The following is a 24,415-nucleotide window of genomic DNA, read 5'->3' on the forward strand; positions in this document are numbered from 1 at the left end:
ATTATTATTATTATGGCCTTTATCACCATTTGTCATATTACACCCCTCAAGTTTGCCAAGATGACATAATGTACCCCTAACTAATATTACAGTTATTTGATGGAAATAACTGTAACAGTATAAAAATATTTGGGTTGTGGTTTCCTGTATTCTATCATTCACGTATCACATATTTCTCTCTGGAACACCAAGAACAAGTGAAATAAGAAATCCATCCATCAGATTATTGATAGTACTTCAGGAATTGATTAGCCTTAATGGCTTCACCTTCAAACTCTAATCCCAAATCGATTCTTCCATCAAGTATGTTTTAGTTTAATGTTCATGTTATTAATTTGTGATTAAATGATTGAACCTGTGTATGATGATAAATTAATTAACAATACACACAATAGATTTTTGGCCTAGTTTATTACATTTCAAGTCTATACAAATTGTTGGATAAAGGTTTACTAGATTATATTTTAAAATTTAAAACGCTAAAAAAATTAACCATTATTGGAAATCAATAAGAATGAGTTTTGATTATTTCCCATGTGAAAGATCGAGAACAGCATAATAAGCAACAAGCACCGGCATGGATATAATAGTGCCAAAGATAACCCTGAAACAATACAATCAAACTTAATTAAAAAAGGAAAACAAAAACATAAATTGGATCAAAAGTCATGAAGCTGATTTTAGTAGCTTTAAACATATACCGTTCTAAATCATAAAAATTGTGGTAAAAGGTGTTCTACATATAGTAGTTAATGGAAATTAAAGTACACAACTTACGCAGTGCTAAGCACATTTGCATGGAGTCCATATTCCTTTGCGTATACGAAAGACGCAATGGCTTGTGGTAGAGCAGCCTGATCCATTACCAATTCGAATAGTTGAAACAAATTGTTCAGTATCGCAAACTTTAAGCAACATCAACCATTAAATTTGATCAATGGATTTTAGTGCATCATCTATAATCTATATGAATATCAAATTACTTTTAAAGGCATAGACTGAAATGCATGAGTATAGCAGTGTTACGATCCCACATCGCCCAAGTATGGGATTGGGTGATGGCTTATAAGTCAAGGTGTTCCCTCCTCCTTCAAGATAGCTTTTGGGAGTGAGTTCTACACTTGGGCTTATAGCTAGTCCGAGCTCACCCCCGGTTCGTCCCCAGGTGAGAATTCGGGTCTTCCTCGGTTCGTCCCCGGGTCTTCCTCGGTTCGTCCCCAGAAGATCATGACAATTGGTATCAGAGCTAACCCGCCTTTCGGGACCCGACACCTCGGAGTGGTGGCCTATGGAGTGGTGGCTTGGACCCGAAGAGAGGGTGTTCCCTCCTCCTTCAAGCTAGCTTTTGGGAGTGAGTTCTACACTTGGGCTTATGACTAGTCCGAGCTCACCCCCGGTTCGTCCCCAGGTGAGAATTCGGGTCTTCCCCGGTTCGTCCCGAGAAGACCATGACAAGCAGTAGTTGAGTAGATTTAGTCTAATGTAAAATGCTAAGTGTTGTATTTATATTACTTAAAGGGATAATGACAAGATGTCTTTTGATCAGTTGTCCTCACTTTTTTGTTTAAAAAAACATAAATAAAACAATTAGGGAATACTTAATCAAATAAATCAAGCCCCAATACAACAAATTGAGGAAACCTAAAGGAACGTCGGAGCTCTACCATTGAACACTAAAAACCTGTTGAGGTATGTAGACGTTGAGAAAAGAACACAGGAAAAAGAAACGAGGATCAAGTGCTACCAGAATTCTCAAGTCTGGAATGTGAATCTCAAGTTTGAGATGGCTTACAAAACGTGAGATTGTAAGCTGAAACTCGAACATTGTCTTGACCAACAAGTTTTAAGATTTTGTTTACTTATTGCATTTACTCTTATAAATTGTAACCCTAGCCTCCTCTTTATGGTGTACACGACATTATTAGCGAAAAATCATTGAATTGTGCCCGTGGACTAAAATCTTCTCCGTGTTTGGAGTGGGAGATAACCACGTTAAATATTTGTGCCGTTTATCGTATATTGTTGTTTTATGTTTTATGTTATTCGTTTGTCGTTCGTGGGTATTGTGATTGGTGCAATCACATATTCACATGTCATGTTCTATGTTTGTTGTTTAATGTTATCTGTATCCAGAGTTGATTACACCAGGATTTGGGTGATGGTTCTGGAAGGTTATGATGTAATCGGGACCCTGATTGCATTATGATGGTGATTGTTCGTGAAGGGTTAAGGAGATAGATTCGGATCGATGGGTTTGTTGTGAAGAGATTTTTCTGGCGATCCAGGTGTCGGATATGTGTTCTCGTTCTTTGTGATCCCGTGCGAAAGAATGATCAAGCTAAATTCAAATGTTCATGCGCAGCTGGAGGGAAAAATTCATAGCGGGTTCGTTAACCGTCAGATCGATTTGAATATTGGATTGTAGATAAAAGACACATAGTTCTACATGTGGAAAAAATTTGGCAATGATCGGACCATTTTGGATTTTCATAAACAAACTTTCGAAGTTACTGCAGTTTCAGGATGAACTTTTCGGGTTTGATGACGCGAGTGCGATATGGTGTAGTCTCAAAAACTTCGGGCGATACATGCTGTATTTTTTGGGGGATATTGGTTTGTTACGGGAGCTCAAGAGGGTGGTTTCCTTCAGGTTTGGGCAAGTTGGGTAATGACAGGAATACATCCGGGTCAAAATCTACAGGGAGTTATTGGGGAAGTTTGATACTGTTATTGGGGAAGTTTGATACTTGCAGTTTGAAACGGGATGACCAAGGGTGGTTGGTCGGATATTCCAGGGTATTTGGAATATGCAGGCGGGTTTGAGCTTCTCTCACTAAGAATAGTGGTTGTCAAAGGATGTCGGATAGAACGCGTTTGACGGGTGATCGGGTTTTGGGTGATGATTGGTTCAACAAACGAGTGGTTTTCTTCGAAGGTGACTAATTAGGATCTTTAGGTGATTGATGGAGTGGATAATCTTTTAAGTCCCGAAAATTGAGCTTTCAATATATTATTGAGGGTGTCAGGAACTCAGCGTGAGTTTGGTCACTAATAGAAGCATCAGGCTAGTAGGAGTTGAACAACCAGTGGGAGTTGTGGAGTTGGTTGTACGAGTGATAATTCAATTTTTGCAGGGTTAGTGCGTCAATTCCAGTTAGTAGAGACTCGAGTACTTGTTTTACTCTTCAATGGCAAAGATATTTGCAACTGACCGGGCGATACGAGATGACTCAAGCTAGCAATGGAGATTGAATTATTACTTAGTTGTTTGAGTGTCGAAAGTCTTCTTTTTCAAGATGTGGAAGAGCGGCGTATCTCAGATGGCTATCTGGCGGTGTTCAAAAGAAGTTCTATAATCAGGTGATCTAATTGTTGTGGGTGTTCAAACATTGTTTACATTTTAGGCAGCTTTGATTTCCGAATTTGTCTAGTGTCTTGAAGAACTCTTTATTGAAAGTCTGCCAGCTCGATGTGGTTGGAGTGTGCATGTCCCTAATGCTCTTGGCAGTATACATGGTGTTCATTAATGATGTTGGAAAGGTGATCGGTGTAGGGTTTGTTCAAAGTCTCCAAATGAGAGATTGTTGATGTATGTAGACGTTGAACAAAGAACGAAGGAAAAAGAAACGAGAATCAAGTGCTGCCAGAAATCTGAAATCTGGAATGTGGATCTGAAGTTTGAGATGGCTCACGAAATGTGAGATTGTAAGCCGAAACTCGAAAATTGTTTTGGCCAGCAAGTTCTACGATTTTTTATTTCTTATTGCATTTATTCCTATAAACTATAACCCTGACCTCGTGTATATGGTGTGCACGAAATTAATAGTGAAAAATCTTTGATTTGCGTCCGTAGACTACTCTTCTATGTGTTTGGAGTTAGGATATAACCACGTTAATTCCTTGCGGCATTTATCGTCTATTTATCATTTTAAGCTTTATGTTATTCGTTTGTTGTTCGTGGGTTTTGTAATTGGTGTAATCACATGTCTTGTTTGGGTCCTACAAATCCTAATAAACCTACAACGAGAGCTCACTAAACATAACAAACAAACCAACACATCATAAGAAAGTCGATTAGCACCAAACACAAACAAAAACCACGTCAAAATAGGGTAACCAATCAAAAAGTGAATGCAAGATTGAGAACCATCTCCGAGACAAAGCATGTTAAAAATACAAGGCAACCAACCCAATGAAAACTCAATTGATATCTTTCACGAATTCCGTAAAGTTCTTCATTTTCTCACTTTGACTGGTCTTTATTAGTTGTTAAAGACTTAATGGTTTGCGATGAAATTTAATTGATGAAAATTATAACTAATGGATTATAGATTCTTTTTAAATTTGCGTGTTCAGTAAACACTTAATCAAAAAGTATAAGGACTTATAAAAGTATAAGGATATATAATGTACATGAGCAATTAATATACTTCAGTCGTAGACTAATTGTTCACATTTTCATTTTTATTTGTCATAAAATATATGATCATTTCCAAAATAAGATAATTAAGTTCACATTTTTATCCTTAATTTACATTTACATCTTTTATAAAACCTTTGACCCCTTTTCCGATTTATTAGTGTTGTCTCCCTTGTGTTCCCTCTCTTTGTGAAGACATATCCCCTTTATTCCACTGTTTATGTTCAATATAAGAAATTTCTGATGACGACCCTTGAAACTATCAGTCTCGTTAACATGCATAAATATATTGTACATGGTGATTAATATTGACTTTTTGCTGATGATTATTTAAAAACACAATATATTTATGCTGTTTAACAACAAAGACAGACCCAATGGTTGTCCTTGTCATTAAAAAATCTCCAATTAAAAATGTAAAAGTAATATTTTACTCTTTAAAAGAGCTCGTACTATACTTAAAATTGTATGTGAATTAATGTTGGAACACTCTCAGCAGTGATGTTATCACTTATTACCTCCCCATTCATTTGTGATGGTTATGACTCGTTGGTAGTGCAATGTCAGTCATTTGCCATTCATTTGTGATGGTGTTTCGTCATCTCGATCGTGCCTTTTAAGCATATGCCATCGTGAGGATCAGATTAGTAAAACTGGGTTGTACCCTCAGCTTTCCAGTAAAAAAATTGGTATAATTAATTGATATAACGTATCTCAATTTTTTGAAGATGTGTGTGATGGTTGGGAATAAATCTGTTATTCATTTGTGATGAGAGAAAATGATGACATGACACTGATGTGGGGGTGTATAGAAGGGCGTTATTCATTTGTGATGGTTGGGAGTGGCGTTAAAGCATTTATTTTAGACATAACATCAAAGATAGTCCCTCTCACTGACGGGTGTTAGTTATTTCCGTTAAATCCAATCATGTGCCAAACATTTAACGGTATTTTCGTCATTTTACCTTTCCCCTTCACCAACTTCATCTTCATCCCACAACCAATTCTTCCCTAAATTAAAAAGTATAAACCCTGATTGAAAAAAGTACAGGGATTATTGTTGGTGCATAATCCCAAGTTCTATTTTGTAATAAGTTCTATTCGTATTGTATTTTCTATTTCAGTCGTGTAAGGACTACGTCATTAATACATTGTGTTTGGATTGTTTAATATAATGACGTGAAATGGTTCGAGCAGTTTGGTTGGCTGCTCAGACCATCGACCGATGGTAGAGACCATCGGTCGAGGGACTATCACCATCGGCCGTAGGTCAGAGACCACCGGCCGATGGTCACTGTGATTATATATAAATACGGGTTTTGGGTTTCATTGTTAGGTTACACACCCAATACCCTCTAGCCGTCGTAATTCTCTGTGATTACAGTCCCAGACCAAACCTCAACCGAATACAAACATCTAGGCGTTGATTATATCAACATATTGTTGGTTAGATTGATCCCGAAAGTGAAACTCGTATTCGATTCACCCTAGTTATTGTTTTCCGCATTTAACCTAGGTTTTACGTTTGATCTAAGATCCAAAGAACGTCTACAATTATTAATGATTTTTGTGACAAATCACATGGACTGTCTTTATCTTAAAATAGAGGAAGTTATAAACGTTTTCAATTTTGGGTCAGCCCATTTTTTTCTTTTTTAGGAAGTCACTATTAAAGCATTTATTTGATATGCCTTGTGGCCCTTTCCTTGTGTAGTTTTATAATTTTCTTGTTAATATGAATATCGTCAGTAACTTCTTTTGCTACATGATGACAAACCAGTAAGCTTACTTGAATGATGGCAACATGAAGAGCATCCGATCGTAAACCGATAGCTAGAGCGCCAACAGCCAAAGTCGCTGGAGACGCCACAAACCTCAATAACATCCCATATAACGTTAACTTCACACCACACTCAATCATCTTCTCTTGCAACGCCATGAATAAACCTGTACATTGATGCCTGGTTTTTAATATCAAATTAAAATTCCATAAAATTGGTGAAAGCAAAACTAAACAGAGAAAATAAACATATCAACAATTGGACATAAATTTTTGTGTGCATCTCCTTTTCTCACACATGTGGTGATAAAAAGGTTCTTACCCATACAAAACATGGCAATACCCGCACCACCTTTTGACATGATCTGTATCGATCCTTCAATGATCTGTGGCATCCTCAAGTTCCACCTAAGTAGATAACATAACATAAAGATTAATGTACACCCAACACGGATTTTTCACGAATATATACATATATTGTCCGCTCTTGTACTAAGTCATAACCTCTTGGTTATAAAAGCACCTCGATAGCATTAGACCTATGGCGCTTTGGTTATTTATAAAATTAAAATAAGGACACATATATGCTGCTAGCAGAATCCAAGTTAGGTGCTGCTAACAAAAATTTTTTACACTGACATTCACATTTTGAGTTTTTATACTATTGAATGCATACATAATCACTTTCTCTCTTTTATGGGTCCATATGCACATATGCTAATAGCAACACCTCTCATTCTCCTACAGTCCTACTCTGCTATTATGTGCTATCATGGCAAGAAGAGTTACAGGCACATGAAACAAATAAATTATCCTTCCTCTGTCTCAATATTGTAAGATATTAGTGGACCCAAACAACAATTACCAATCTTTATATTGTGATTCTGCAAACAATAAACGAATGTAACAAACGTACGTATTTACATGGTTATATCCAATCAGGATGATTGGTTTAATCCACATTCAACCAGAGAGTATTCATTATTAATTTTCGTGCTTTTTGGTTACAGATATATTATGTGGTTACAATTTATAGAAGAACCAAAATAAGGAAACAAAATCGTTTGACTTGTACCTCAAGCCAGACCTAGCGATCTGCAAGGACCCCCTCATGATCCGCGAGCTCACTTCCATGCGTGAACCACAACATCCAAACGTCTTCAAATCCAAGACACATGCTCGACACACACTCTTGTGTTTCAAACATTGTCTTCGCGTGTGGGTCATACCCTCGCGATCCGCTAACAAAGGGTCGCAATCCACGAACAAAGGGTCACGATCCGCCGTTTCTTGATCAAATTCTTCACACTCCTTAAATTATAACTATCCATGTTACTATTTTAAAGTACATCTACTTTGTAGTTTGGTTAATAAGAAAAGATTTAATTAGGTAGAGATAAAAGTTGTATGGTAAAAATTGTTGTAGATGAATTTTCTGAAACTGCGCTCAGTTAAAGTGGACACTTTGAGTGAGACAAATAGATCAATCTATACATATTATAAAGCATGTTGATGCATATTTTGTATGGTCGTTGCTGGGCGAATAACGTTTATTCTTAAATTGTATACCTAGATGTATTACACGCGTGGACTGATCTGTTACAGGAGCATATGTGACTGTTGGGCCGACTGTTGGGCCGTTCATATTGATAGGCCCATTAGGGTAACCTAAGTCTAGTTAGTCTATATATATATATATATATATATATATATATATATATATATATATATCACATGCGTTTAGGGTTAAGAGAGTAGAACCCTAATTGGGGTCAGGCTAGAACCCTAATTTGGAAGAGCCGTTTTGGCGATTCCCGTGCATAGGGGAGGTCATGCTCGATCTCCCCTGGCCAACCGATATTTCTTCGTTTAAATCAATTGTAAGTGTAACGTTTATATGTATAATATTGATTTATGTTTGATTCATCGTGTTTATCTCTTCCGTCTTTGATTTTGCTCGAATATGGTTGTTAATGATCCTTACTCGGACTAACAAAGCACGTGCATTTATGCTGACGTGTCATCTCCTAGTTAATTCTGCCACATGTCATTCTATCGTTTCTTCCCATATGTTAATTGATTTTCTCAAATAAGGAAAGTATTCATATTCTAAATTAAATATATTTAATTGAGTACTAAATATCACAATATTATTATTGACACGTATAAACATAAAAAAAAAATAGACTTTAAGTATATCAAACGAATAAACTTTCAATAAAATTTAGATATATAACTTAAATTAAATAAATAATCAAATATCTATTTTAGATACAATATATGATATTTAAAAATATATCAAACTTTTTTATATTTGTGGACACATATTTAAACGGACGGGCTCATAAACGTATCACTATATGTTCAAGAAACTGTTCGAGAGAACTACTGATTGTTGTATTATAATTGTATTCAATATTAACGTTTACTATACTAATGTTTTAATAATAATTCTTCTATACTCATGTTCCAATAATATATGATCTTTTAATTGTAATTGTATTATTATTTTTTTTTCGAACGGCCAAAATTTTATTAAAAAACTAGCAAGGAGCTAGAGAAAAGAACAAATATAAATGAGAAAAACAAAAAACCAAAAAAAAACAAAACGAAAAAGCAAATTACAACGAATGCAAAGTATTCATATTTCTTTTCATTGTAATTGTATTATACATTTTATCGATATCAATACTAACATTATCGGAACTAATTTATACAATTACCGTGCAACACACGGGCTCATAAAACTAGTAGTATCTTATAAAGGATGAGATCTATTAATTAGACCATGTGCCTAATTATAGTCGATACTTTTACTATATGTGCCTAGTAAAATAATAATATGGTAAGATACACAATAGTTATCAGGCACGTTATTGTCGTGTAGGATTAAATTCAATCGGAATCTTTGAACATATTTTGAGCTCTCATGTCATATGCTGCAAAACAAATTTTTTTGACACTAACATTCATATTTGAAGATAGCATACCTATTTGCAATGAGTGCCCATATAAGTCCAAGAACACATGCATATGCATTCGGGTTCTTAGCAACTTTCACCCCAACAATCTTCATTAACATCAATACAGAAGGTCTTCTACGTAAATCCCCCTCATCATTGCGCTCGAGATCCAACTCTTCCTTCGCACGTCCAAACTCTAGCATAAACAATAACAACATATTCCATAGCAATGATTGTAAAATTGACGATTGGATGACGAGATTCTCTCCCAACGTCCCATACATGGATCGCATAAGTGGGACCCCTACAACGAGAGAGTTATTCAAGCTACATAAAGAGTAGCTTGTGACTGACCATGAATAATTGCCTTTAATACTACAATTTGCCCATAAGGTTATTGCTACAAGGATAATGATTTTTGAGATAATATCGGCTGCTATGAATAGACGATTCATTTTGTAAGGGTTGATGCGGGTTGTGAAGTCGAATGTGTAAAGAGGCATGATGAAGTAGCAATTAAGACGGTTTATGGCGTCACAATGATCAGGCTTGAAAATGTGCCACCATTTCACCGAGCCGTAGCCTAAAGTAAGTGCTACGTAGAGTGGACACATTGCGGATACGACATTGTAAATGTCTACCCATCCTATCATTTTATATGATGTATATAAGTGAATCGTTTGTGTTTCGTACCTTAGATAAAACTAAGTGTGCTTTTGGGGGTTTAAAACATGATCAATGGATCACGTGAAGTGCATTATCAATGAGGAGGGTTTCTTTATGGATCGCGGATTACGTGAAGTGCTGATATAACGCTAATTAGAACAATTCAAATTCCACAAATTAACCACTGGTTAAAGATTATGAAACTTGTTGTCTAAAAATGGATTGATCCTATAATTTGAGTCGATAAAAATCACATCAATTTAATCTTATTTCTAATTAAGGGAGAATAAGGCTAATTAATTTTGTTGAAAACACGTCAGATTTCGATTGGAAAAGGTAGTTGGCAATGTTAATTTGAAGATGGAAACATACCTTAAACATGGGCACATGGCTATATTGGAACCACTATAAAGGATCTTTTAAAATAGGTATGCAGGTCCGACTATTTCACGTACGTATAATATCAAATTTTAGATTTAAAATGATTTTTGTTAAAATCCATTTAGAGGGTATGGATTTTATAGTGAACTAGATTTAAGAGCCCATGCGTTGCACGGGGACTCTTCCGCAAACAATCTTGAATCTTAAAATGATATATATCAAACCATTCAGGCTTGCCTGAGTGGCCACCGAGTTGCCCAATGAAACACACCACCCGAGTTCAATCATTGGCTATGCCAAATTGTTCAAAAAGGGAGTGTGACAAGAGGGTGCGCATAATGCGTAATTCACCCGGTACCAGGGTCTCGCGCTCGGGGGCTTGATTACCCGAGGTTTTATCTTCTATGGGGGAGCCAATGTGCTCGTTCATAGGAGGGTTTCCTTGCTTACCAAAAAAAAAAAATTGATATATATCAAATAACGATATGATAATGTCGAAAACCATATTAAATGTAATTACCGCTCCCATATAGAAAATAACTTATTATTATTCTACTTAAAGTATGTTAAAGTATCAAAATAGGTGACCAAAACAGTTAATACCATATAAACTTAAAATGACACTATCTGAAAGAGATGTTGTTGACCAATTAAAAACAAGCCGGTAAGCGGAAAAAGTTTTCATGTTTGACCGTTTTACATTTTTCTCTAGTCAAGATAGGATCGAACCTAGATCTAATTTTTTTTTTTTTTTTTTTTTTTGTCAGCAGTTGGTTGGGATCACCTATGAAGGACTTAACCACTCACGCGATCATCTTCCGCAGTTGCTATACTCGTCCCCCAACTGCGTGTCCAATGAGGAAACCCACACCAATCCCATGCGGGGCATGGACGGTAAAACCCCCTCCCCTTTATCCTTCAACGCGATGTGAGAAAAGTGTCATGAATGGTACTTCATGACAGGAATGAAATTGTGAGTTAATATGTAGCCAGCGGGGTCGAACTCTTATGATGATTTGAAAACAAACATGTTTTGTTAATCAAAATCCTCTAATGTGGGATTATTATTCTTTAATATTAATGTTAACAATTAACAATATAAATAGAAATAAACAAATATGAAAATGATAATCGTAGTCCTAAGAGCTACATTTATACATACCAAATATAAATTAAACTAGCCTTTAAGAGCCCGTGCGTTGCACGACGACTCTTAATCAAAGAAATTAAAAACGTAAAATGTTAGCTAATAAACACGAATCACGGATATAACTAACTACCTGTATTGAACCACTTACCACGGATCCCCACCACCAAACTCGAAAAGTTCATTATCTTACTTTGAAACTGCGGCATAACATCGTTCAGTATTCATAGGATTAAGGGATTTTGCAAAATTCGTGATGGCGAGTAACAGCCAACTGATGATGACAACCTTGATCCTCCATCATATCCACTGATTAAAACTATCAAGTCATCAGGTAAACCATCTTCAACAATTTATCTTTCTTTTGTATCTTCCAATTCTTCAGGCCCCACCGATATTGGTACCTCATCCACGCTACGTGTGCCTTTTAAGTAGTTGATTTCGGTAACTACTTCAGCCTGAAACGTCATTAAAGTGATACCAGAAACAATGATACCATGAGACAGAAGATACTGCACTATGAAGTTACTGATATTATCAGAACATTTCCACTTTGTACATGTCAAGAATCTTGTCCATTTACAAAGCAAATACTTTAACTTCCAATTTTTGCAATAGAAAGCAGTGTTGCAGAACTCGGAATTACTCGGGGAGTTCTTGGTCAAACTTGGACAAAATCACTGAAAACATGTCAAATTCAGCCAAAACTCGAAATTACTCTGACAATTGGTCAAAATCAATCAAATTTAAACTTGGTCAACATCCGAGTACTCCCTGAGTACTCCTAAAAATTCCTGACCTAGTACTCCCCGAGTAGTGATTTATGCAACCTTGATAAAAAGGAATACCAAATTCTTCTCCAAAGAAGTGATCTTCTGTTTCAGTTGATGAATCGTGTAATTTTCCACAGTTGAAGACGCCATCAATTCTTTAACTTTTTTAATAAACCACAAGTGAAAACAAAATTTTAATACATTAATACCAGAAATAGAAGGAAAAAAAACATAAATAAAAAACTTGCATGATTTATCAGAACTGACTTCCTTCTTCTCCATGATTAAAAATGTAAGCTTTCACCCAAAAAAAAAAAAAAAAAAAAAAAAAAAACAGCTTTCAAAAGCAAATAGTTGAAGCACACCGCTAATAAAATTGCAAGAAAGTGATATACAAACTGACAATGTTATGTATAAAAGTATATGTCATGTTGCTTCACTAAAAATTAACCTTTCTACAGTTCTAAAATATGACCCATTTCTTGTAACCCATTTTGACACCACTAAACGGGTAGGGGTATCTTGGATCTTACCAATTCTGACCAAACTAATTAGCTAATCAAAACCTTAGTATTTTGACAACTCATTGAGGCCCAAACCTGGAAACTAAATTAAGGTGAACTAACTTGTAAAGTAATATGTAAAGTTGGAGTCCCTGTCACAACTTTGAGTCTTTGGCTGTATTGTGAAAGTTTCCAGCCTACAATCTAGAAGCTCACCTTCTAGATGTTCAAAGTAGCCTTCTTTGAACACCATGTAGAAGAAGCAAAGATGAACACGATGACGGCCGTCCACCATCTCCGTTCACACCCTTCCACCGCCATAGAATTTTTACTATAAATAGAGGTGCAAACCTCAATTGTAAATCATCCCAAATTATTCAGAGAAGTGTAATCACAACCTAGAGAGTGTGTGTGAGTTTAAGAGTTTTTTTTTTTGTAAGAGTTTTGTAATACTCTGAAAATCTATTCTTGTGAGTAATAGAGTTGTTTTTCTCTCAAATTTATATCTCCCAACGTCCAGGCGATCCCCTCTTCCTAACAAGTGGTATCAAGAGCTTGGTTAGAGACGTTGGTTGAGTTTTTGGGTCTTCTGAAGTTTTCTCAAAATTCAATTTTGAGTGTACCATTGGATTCGTCTCGTCGAACCGAGTCCAACGCAAAAAACGGCGACTTAAACGGAGTTATAACGAGCCCAGAAAACGCGGTCAAAGTTTGGTCAACTCGCCGGAATCTCGCCGGAGAAGACGCCGATGCCGGAATTTCCGCCGGAGAAGACGATCACTGTAGCAATTCACTGTAGCAGATGGTGGCACTGTAGCAAGTCACTGTAGCGGTACTGTAGCGGTACTGTAGCAATTCTGAAATTTTACAATTTGGTCCCTGAAATTTTCAGAATTTCATTTTTTGGTCCCTGAAGTTTATAAAAATTATAATTTTGCCCCGTAAGTGGAATTTAAGCCGCGAAGTGTCTATTCCACCATTTTCAACCGTTCCGGACGTAACGGTGATCTCTGTTTTCTACAATTCAACCCCGTTTGTGTTGAAAAATTATTTTTAAGGTGATAATGTCCACAGAAGAGTCAACATCATCTTCCGGAGCTATGATTATGCTCACAGCAACAAACTACACGCTGTAGAAACCTCGGATGAAAGATCTCCTCAGCTGTAAGGATTTGTTCGATCCTATTGAATTGAAGGGTATAAACCCTGATTCTGCCAAAGAGAAAGAGTGGAAGAAATCAAACCGAAAAACTATTGGTCAGATCCGTCAATGGATTGATCATAGTGTCTTCCACCATGTTGCACAAGAGACAGACGTATATGTCCTCTGGAAAAAGTTGGAGGACATGTACCAGGCCAAGACTGCTCGGAATAAAGCCCTGCTGATGAGGCGTTTAGTCAACATGAAGCTCAAAAGTGGAACTTCAGTTGCCGAGCATACCAGTGAGTTTCAGAACTTGGTCAACCAGTTATCGTCTGTAGAGATGCCGCTTGGCGATGAAGTTCAGGCGCTACTGCTACTTAGTTCCCTTCCCGATAGTTGGGAAACGCTGGTAGTAACACTCAGCAACTCAGCACCGAATGGCAAACTTACCATGTCAATGGTCAAGGATGCCCTATTCAGTGAAGAGGCAAGGAGAAAGGACATGGGCACAGATCAGACCCATGCCTTTGTCACAGAGAATCGGGGGAGACGGCGAATGAGTAGCAAAAATAAATGGAGAGGCAGAAGTAAGAGCTGGGGCAGGTCAGCTGATGGCAGAAAACCAACATATAAATGTCATCATTGTAGATTAGAGGGACATATGAAGAAGAACTGCTATAGATTAAAAGAGGAACAAGGTCAAAGCAGTTCACAGCCGAAGAATAAGGGTGAAAAAACATTAGTGACTATCTCTGGTGATGTAGCTTATTGTTCAACCCATGATGAGACATGCCTTCACGTCTCACGAGAAGAAACAGAATGGGTGGTAGATACTGCAGCTTCCTACCACGTGACTCCATACAAGGAATACTTCACAACATACAAAGCTGGTGACTTTGGAATTGTGAAGATGGGAAATTCCAGTTCCGCTGAGATTGTCGGAATTGGAGATGTCAGGATAAAGACAAGTTTCGGGAGCACAATCACTCTGAAGGATGTCCGCCATGTGCCAGATCTTCGGCTGAATTTATTTTCTGGGATAGCTCTCGACAAACAGGGCTATGATAGTCATTTCAGTAAAGGCACATGGAAATTGTCAAGAGGCGCTATGATAGTCGCTCGAGGACACATTTGTGGCACACTGTACAAGACTCGTGTGAAGATCTGCACAGACAGTATTAATGTTGCAGAAAAGGAGGCTTCACAAAATTTATGGCACCAGAGACTCGGTCACATGAGTGAGAAAGGGTTGTCTACCCTAATAAAGAAGGAGCTTATCAATGTAGAAAAGGATGCTGCACTAGATCCTTGCAATCATTGTCTGTTTGGTAAGCAGCATAGAGTCTCGTTTAATTCCTCTTCAACGAAAAAATCAGAGTTACTCAGTCTGGTACACTCTGATGTTTGCGGTCCCTTGGAGGTTGAATCAATTGGCGGCAATCGATACTTTCTGACGTTTATCGATGATACTTCTCGAAAGGTGTGGGTATATTTCTTACGGACGAAGGACCAGGTGTTCGATTACTTCAAACAGTTCCATGTCATGGTAGAACGTGAGACAGGAAAGAAGTTAAAGTGTCTTCGATCCGACAACGGCGGTGAATACTCTTCCAGGCAGTTCGATGCCTATTGCAGATCAAATGGCATCCGACATGAGAAGACGGTCCCACATACCCCTCAACATAATGGTATAGCAGAAAGAATGAACCGAACAATCATGGAACGTGTTCGGAGCATGCTCAGTATGGCTAAGCTGCCAAAGCCATTCTGGGGAGAAGCAGTCAGAGCCGCTTGTTATTTGATCAACCGATCTCCATCAGTACCACTGAATTTTGAAGTTCCGGAGAAACTTTGGTCTGGAAAGGATCCATCATACTCTCACTTAAGAGTATTTGGATGTTTGGCGTACGCACATGTATCCAAGGAGCTCAGGCAGAAGCTGGATGCAAGGACCACTCTATGCATATTCATAGGCTATGGAGATGAAGAATTTGGATACAGATTATGGGATCCAAAGGAGAAAAAGGTGATCAGAAGTAGGGACGTGGTGTTCCATGAAAGCCAGACAATAGAAGATATTGAAAAGCCCACAATATCTCAGAAGTCAAATGTTGCTGCTCAGGTGCCAGAGGCAACAACGGAATCATTCATGAGAAATGAATTTTCAGTGCAAGAAGAAATGCCAGAAGTAGAAGATAATGAGGAAAATGATGGTGCTGAGTAGGGGGAGCCACAACCCCGTCTGCCAGACGTTCCAGCACCATCACAAGGTCAAGATGATGGTGGATCTCCTCAGAATGTTCCAGAAGTTCGTAGATCTGAACGAGGTCGGATTCCATCGAGTAGATATCCAGAATCCGAGTACCTTCTACTTACTGAAGATGGAGAACCGGAGAGTTTTCATGAAGCAGTAACGCATAAGGATAAAGAAAAATGGTTGCTCGCAATGCAGGATGAGATGGATTCTCTGCAGAAAAATCAAACTTATGAGATTGTAGAACTTCCACGCGGGAAGAAGGCACTGAAAAATAAATGGGTGTTCAAGCTGAAAAAGGATGGTAGTGAAAAAGTGGTGAAATACAAAGCACGACTTGTAGTCAAAGGATTCCAATAGAAGAAAGGGATTGATTTTGATGAGATATTTTCACCAGTAGTCAAGATGACTTCAATTAGAGTCATACTTGGATTGGTCGCAAGTATGAACTTGGAGCTTGAACAGATGGATGTAAAGACAGCTTTTCTTCATGGAGATTTACATGAAGAAATTTACATGGAGCAGCCAGAAGGTTTTGAGGTTTCAGGAGATAACCTCGTATGCAAGCTGAAGAAAAGTTTGTACGGTTTAAAGCAGGCACCTAGGCAGTGGTACAAGAAGTTTGACTCGTGCATGGTGAGTCACGGGTATAATAAAACTGCAGCAGATGAGTGTGTCTATATTCAGAAGTTTTCTGAAGGAGATTTCGTTGCTCTTCTACTTTATGTAGACGATATTTTGATCGTAGGGAAAGACGTAACGAAGATCAACCAGCTGAAGAAGGAACTCTCTAAGTCTTTTGACATGAAAGACTTAGGACAGGCTCAACAGATTTTGGGAATGCAGATAACCCGAGACAGAAAGAATAAAAGGTTATGGCTATCTCAGGAGAAGTATATTGAACGAGTGCTTTTACGTTTCAATATGAACAATGCCAAACCTGTTAGCATTCCATTAGCTAACCATTTCAAGTTAAGCAAGAGTTCTTGTCCCTCATCCAAGGAAGAGATCGGGGAGATGTCGTCAGTACCATATTCTTCAGCAGTTGGAAGTTTGATGTATGCGATGGTGTGTACAAGGCCCGATATTGCTCATGCAGTGGGAACGGTGAGTCGTTTTCTCTCGAACCCCGGGAAAGAGCATTGGGATGCAGTAAAATGGATTCTCAGATATCTTAAAGGTACAAAGAATCTATGTCTTTGTTACGGGGGAGCTGATCCAATCTTGGAAGGCTATACAGATGCGGATATGGCCGGAGATCCTGATAGTAGGAAATCTACTTCAGGATTCATTTATACTTTTGCAGGGGGAGCTGTTTCATGGCAGTCAAGACTACAGAAGTGTGTTGCATTATCCACAACTGAAGCAGAGTATATTGCTGTCGCAGAAGCTGGAAAAGAAATGTTGTGGTTAAAGCGTTATCTCCAAGAATTTGGAATCAAGCAAAAGGAGTACAAGGTACATTGTGACAGTCAGAGTGCTCTAGATTTGAGCAAGAACTCCATGTACCATTCCCGTACAAAACATATTGATATTCGCTATCATTGGATACGCGAGGTAATTGATCGACAACTGTTGAGACTAGTGAAGATCCATACAAAGGAGAATCCTGCGGATATGTTAACAAAGGTGGTGACTCGAGAGAAGTTGGAGTTATGCAGAGACATAACTGGAATGTTCGTGGATTCGGCTGGAGGGGGAGAATTGAAAGTTTCCAGCCTACAATCTAGAAGCTCACCTTCTAGATGTTCAAAGTAGCCTTCTTTGAACACCATGTAGAAGAAGCAAAGATGAACACGATGACGGCCGCCCACCATCTCCGTTCACACCCTTCCACCGCCATAGAATTTTTACTATAAATAGAGGTGCAAACCTCAATTGTAAATCATCCCAAATCATTCAGAGAAGTGTAATCACAATCTAGAGAGTGTGTGTGAGCTTGAGAGTTTTTTTTTTTGTAAGAGTTTTGTAATACTCTGAAAATCTATTCTTGTGAGTAATAGAGTTGTTTTTCTCTCAAATTTATATCTCCTAACGTCCAGGCGATCCCCTCTTCCTAACATATTGTTGCCAATGAACTTTTCTTTGTTGTCATTTCCCTATAACTAAATAAAAAACGTTTTAACTTTTCAAATGGTAAAACAAATACAAATCCTAATAAGAGTATTTGAATCAACTTTACACTAAGTTTCCTTTTAATAACATTACATAAAAAATAAATTTCTGTAATTAAGGTGCAGAACCGTTTCATTTATTGACCACTTTATAATCAGTGCACAAAACCATTTTACATATCAATCAAGTATTTAATAAAAAAATAGTACATCAGTAAATAAAGTAAAAGGTAGATGAGAGCTCAAGGATAAACAATCAAAATGTTTTTGAATATTAACACCAAACCAACAACACAAAATAATGCACTAACCATCATTGTTACTTAAGTTGTGAAAAGCTCAATCCCATCTTCATATGCAAAATTACATTACAAACTACCTGCAACGAATTATCAACAAACAAAATATATAATCAGTGTAGCTTGCAGAGCAAATTTGTATATGTATTTTTTACCCAAATTCATGTGGCAGATACCATGTTTAGCAAAAAAAATCATCATAATAAAATGTACAAAACACATAAATATCAAGAAGTTTGATATCATATTTAAAACCATCACTTCCGATTCAATGAAATTTGACATACCTGTGTCATGTTAAATTTTTTGTCTAAGTCAAAGCACTCTTCTACAGGGGCATTAATCTAAGTTTGAAAAACGTACCAGATGCTATGCTATGCAGTATGCATACCTCACCATACATCGCGCGATGGGTCATGAGTAAAACACTTAAAATAAATTAAAAAAGTGATGACCAGAACAACAAATTTACATTCATGAAACTTATAAGACAAATCTTAAGCAACAGTTAGGCTCAGACATGTGTACAAAATCAGGAAAGAATACATGTTTCGCATTGGTTACAAACTGCAAGTTGTCATACCAAGATACGCCTTCATATTTCCTCTTTCATCGACTTAGATCCCAAATATTAATCATCATAGCCTATTTTTTAAACATTCTTCACTTAGTAAGAAAAAAGGGGCTCAAAAATGTGTATACAATTAAGCAAGAAAGTTTGGGATGCCATGGCTGCAACTTAAGTTGCCCCGCCAAGATACGAACTCATTTCCTCTCATCGCTCAACCCAACTCCCACATTTTCATCATCATAGCCCATATTTTTAAACGTTCTTTTTATGAATGTAAATCATTTTTATTAGGAGCTGTAAGTATGAAACACGTTCATTTACACAACTACCAACTCAGCAGCAGTACAGACAGAATGCAGCCCTCATTTAGCAACAATTATTTATCAGCAGAGATGGCTAAGATGTTTAACAAAAGAAGATAAACTCAGCAGTACCCCTGCAAAGTCGAAAGGTAACAACAAAGCTCCGATTGTCAACGATTAAATTGTTGAAAAAATGTAAGCATGCACAACTAATTCGAGTTGCAGATATAAAAAAGAAAAGGTATTTCCGAGTAAAACATTGGAAGCAGTTAACTGTAACGAAGGAACAAATATTAAACAGTAACCTCTTACCACCGTCGAACACTTCAGTGGACAAAAAACGATCACCCACTACCTCTCAAGCAGGACTGAAACAATCAAATCCATGAATCATACAAAAAAAAATGAAACACAAACCTTTCACTGTCATCAGTCGATTCAAAAGGAAAATAATCTTTCGCCGATAACATCACATTTAGCGACGATACCGTCGAAAGAAATGAAACCCTAAACCGTCAGCATCATCAATCGCTTCAAAATAAAAAGACCATTTGTGGTTAACGTCCCATATGGCAACGATAAAAGGAGGACGATTACATAATCAAAATTATGTTTGAATGAATTTGAAAACCCTAACCTGAAAGTCGTCAGCGGAAATTGTAGCAGATTCATGAAAGAGTGTGGTTCTGAAATTGCAATTGGCGAACCCTAATTTCAGGCTTATCTAGATTCTCGATCATATTATAAAAAATTTATATCGTTATGTGTATAATAACCTAACAGATTAATTAGTAGTATCTGCATTGGTATTAAGGGCGGATTGAGGCCATAATCGCAGGTTTTAAGGTTGTGGGATTTCAATTTTGAAGAGAGAGATAGGGTCGGTTTGGAAGAATACGGAAGAGAGCATTTTCTGTATTTATGGTGTTAGACTAATCGAAAATGGACACTTGTCATGCTCTCAGAGTTGAACAGTTTAATTACGAATTAATTAGCAAATTACACGTGGATAATATACCTGAAATTGAACCACAATGTGACATGTGGCAATAAGCCACTTGCTTTGTAAAATGTAGAGAAGAGAAGATTCATTTTTATGATTCGAACATGTCATGAATAAATTGAGGTCCAAGTTATACAAGGAAAGTCGATATTAAAAAACAATATTTATACTTTGTAATTAGATAAAATTATTCTCATCGTCCTTGAACATATACCCAAATCATAGGCGTCGTCCTCAAAGTTTTTTTTTTTTTTTTTTTTTTGCGTTCGTCGTCACTGATCTTGCATATTGTAACTTGTGTCATCCTTCTGTTAACTGTCCGTCTCTTTCCTCCGTTAACCTTCAGCATGTGCCAAACATGTGAGGGTAATTTTGTCATTTTGTCTCTTTGAAAGTTTAGGGACGACATACGTAATTTTTGTAGTGACCCGAACTTTTCCATGTTTATATATATATTAAATGAAATTGTTATTTACATGATTAAGTGTTTCCAACATGTTAAGCAATCAAACTTGTTAAGACTTGATTAATTGAAATAGGTTTCATATAGACAATTGACCACCCAAGTTGACCGGTGATTCACGAACGTTAAAACTTGTAAAAACTATACGATGACATATATATGGTTATATATATAGTTAACATGATTTTATTATAAGTATGTATCTCATTAGGTATTTTAACAATGAGTTATATACATAAAAATGAGACTATTAATTTAAGAAACTCGAAAACGATATATATAACGATTATCGTTATAACAACGTCTTACTAGGTACATATGAATCATATTAAGATATTGATACACTTGGTTAATTATGTTAAATGATAAGTAAATATATTATTAAGTGTATTAACAATGAAATACATATGTAAAAATAAGACTACTAACTTAATGATTTCGAAACGAGACATATATGTAACGATTATCGTTGTAACGACATTTAACTGTATATATATCATACTAAGATATATTATATATCATAATATCATGATAATATAACAATTTAACATCTCATTTGTTATAATAAATAATGGGTTAACAACATTCAACAAGATCGTTAACCTAAAGGTTTCAAAACAACATTTACATGTAACGACTAACGATGACTTAACGACTCAGTTAAAATATATATACATGTAGTGTTTTAATATGTATTCATACACTTTTGAAAGACTTCAAGACACTTATCAAAATACTTCTACTTAACAAAAATACTTACAATTACATCCTCGTTCAGTTTCATCAACAATTCTACTCGTATGCACCCGTATTCGTACTCGTACAATACACAGCTTTTAGATGTATGTACTATTGGTATATACACTCAAATGATCAGCTCTTAGCAGCCCATGTGAGTCACCTAACACATGTAGGAACCATCATTTGGCAACTAGTATAAAATATCTCATAAAATTACAAAAATATGAGTAATCATTCATGACTTATTTACATGAAAACAAAATTACATATCCTTTATATCTAATCCATACACCAACGACCAAAAACACCTACAAACACTTTCATTCTTCAATTTTTTTCATCTAATTGATCTCTCTCAAGTTCTATCTTCAAGTTTTAAGTGTTCTTCATAAATTCCAAAAGTTCTAGTTTCGTAAAATCAAGAATACTCCCAAGATTGCAAGTTTACTTCCAAGTTTTCTAAATCCATTCCAAGTAATCATCCAAGATCAAGAAACCTTTGACACTTACAGTAGGTTATCTTTCTAATACAAGGTAATAATCATATTCAAACTTTAATTCAATTTCTATAACTATAACAATCTTATTTCGAGTGGAAATCTTACTTGAAATTGTTTTCGTGTCATGATTCTGCTTCAAGAACTTTCAAGCCATCCAAGGATCCTTTGAAGCTAGATCCATTTTTCTATTTTCCAGTAGGTTTATCCAAGGAACTTGAGGTAGTAATGATGTTCATAACATCATTCGATTCATACATATAAAGCTATCTTATTCGAAGGTTTAAACTTGTAATCACTAGAACATAGTTTAGTTAATTCTAAACTTGTTCGCAAACAAAAGTTAATCCTTCTAACTTGACTTTTAAAATCAACTAAACACATGTTCTATATCTATATGATATGCTAACTTAATGATTTAAAACCTGGAAACACGAAAAACACCGTAAAACCGGATTTACGCCGTCGTAGTAACATCGCGGGCTGTTTTGGGTTAGTTAATTAAAAACTATGATAAACTTTGATTTAAAAGTTGTTATTCTGGGAAAATGATTTTTATTATGAACATGAAACTATATCCAAAAATTATGGTTAAACTCAAAGTGGAAGTATGTTTTCTAAAATGGTCATCTAGACGTCGTTCTTTCGACTGAAATGACTACCTTTACAAAAACGACTTGTAACTTATTTTTCTGACTACAAACCTATACTTTTTCTGTTTACATTCATAAAATAGAGTTCAATATGAAACCATAGCAATTTGATTCACTCAAAACGGATTTAAAATGAAGAAGTTATGGGTAAAACAAGATTGGATAATTTTTCTCATTTTAGCTACGTGAAAATTGGTAACAAATCTATTCCAACCATAACTTAATCAACTTGTATTGTATATTATGTAATCTTGAGATACCATAGACACGTATACAATGTTTCAACCTATCATGTCGACACATCTATATATATTCCGGAACAACCATAGACACTCTATATGTGAATGTTGGAGTTAGCTATACAGGGTTGAGGTTGATTCCAAAATATATATAGTTTGAGTTGTGATCAATACTGAGATACGTATACACTGGATCGTGGATTGATTCAAGATAATATTTATCGATTTATTTCTGTACATCTAACTGTGGACAACTAGTTGTAGGTTACTAACGAGGACATCTGACTTAATAAACTTAAAACATCAAAATATATTAAAAGTGTTGTAAATATATTTTGAACATACTTTGATATATATCTATATATTGTTATAGGTTCGTGAATCAACCAGTGGCCAAGTCTTACTTCCCGACGAAGTAAAAATCTGTGAAAGTGAGTTATAGTCCCACTTTTAAAATCTAATATTTTTGGGATGAGAATACATGCAGGTTTTATAAATGATTTACAAAATAGACACAAGTACGTGAAACTACATTCTATGGTTGAATTATCGAAATCGAATATGCCCCTTTTTATTAAGTCTGGTAATCTAAGAATTAGGGAACAGACACCCTAATTGACGCGAATCCTAAAGATAGATCTATTGGGCCTAACAAACCCCATCCAAAGTACCGGATGCTTTAGTACTTCGAAATTTATATCATATCCGAAGGGTGTCCCGGAATGATGGGGATATTCTTATATATGCATCTTGTTAATGTCGGTTACCAGGTGTTCACCATATGAATGATTTTTATCTCTATGTATGGGATGTGTATTGAAATATGAAATCTTGTGGTCTATTGTTACGATTTGATATATATAGATTAAACCTATAACTCACCAACATTTTTTGTTGACGTTTAAAGCATGTTTATTCTCAGGTGAATACTAAGAGCTTCCGCTGTTGCATACTAAAATAAGGACAAGATTTGGAGTCCATGTTTGTATGATATTGTGTAAAAACTGCATTCAAGAAACTGATTTCGATGTAACATATTTGTATTGTAAACCATTATGTAATGGTCGTGTGTAAACAGGATATTTTAGATTATCATTATTTGATAATCTACGTAAAGCTTTTTAAACCTTTATTTATGAAATAAAGGTTATGGTTTGTTTTAAAAATGAATGCAGTCTTTGAAAAATGTCTCATATAGAGATCAAAACCTCGCAACGAAATCAATTAATATGGAACGTTTTTAATCAATAAGAACGGGACATTTCAATTTTGTCTTTTTCCCTTAAATAATTTAATTTATTTTTTCTTTTCATTTTTCATTTTTATTTTCTCTTTTTTCTTTCATTTATCTTTTTTCTTTTCTTATCATTTTAGTTTACCGAGAATGAATAATTAATTATTTGTTATGTATTTTTTATTTAAATTATGTAATTTTATGTTTTAGTAATATAAATTAATGTACTTTATGTTTAATAATGTGACTAGTACGTGTGAGTTTTTTA

At 35.9% G+C, this 24,415-nt stretch overlaps 1 protein-coding gene across 1 annotated transcript; it reads right to left on the minus strand.

Moving 5' to 3' along the window:
* Positions 1–773: 773 nt before the first annotated feature.
* LOC139892040 (auxin efflux carrier component 5-like) lies at positions 774–9,816 on the minus strand. The gene is made up of 4 exons (XM_071875073.1): positions 9,191–9,816; positions 6,523–6,608; positions 6,210–6,367; positions 774–854 (listed from the first exon to the last, which is right to left on the minus strand). Exons 1-4 carry the CDS (start codon positions 9,814–9,816, stop codon positions 774–776), a joined length of 951 nt encoding a protein of 316 aa, XP_071731174.1.
* Positions 9,817–24,415: the final 14,599 nt, after the last annotated feature.

This window comes from Rutidosis leptorrhynchoides, chromosome 2 (assembly GCF_046630445.1).
Source record: "Rutidosis leptorrhynchoides isolate AG116_Rl617_1_P2 chromosome 2, CSIRO_AGI_Rlap_v1, whole genome shotgun sequence".
NCBI classification, from domain to species: domain Eukaryota; kingdom Viridiplantae; phylum Streptophyta; class Magnoliopsida; order Asterales; family Asteraceae; genus Rutidosis; species Rutidosis leptorrhynchoides.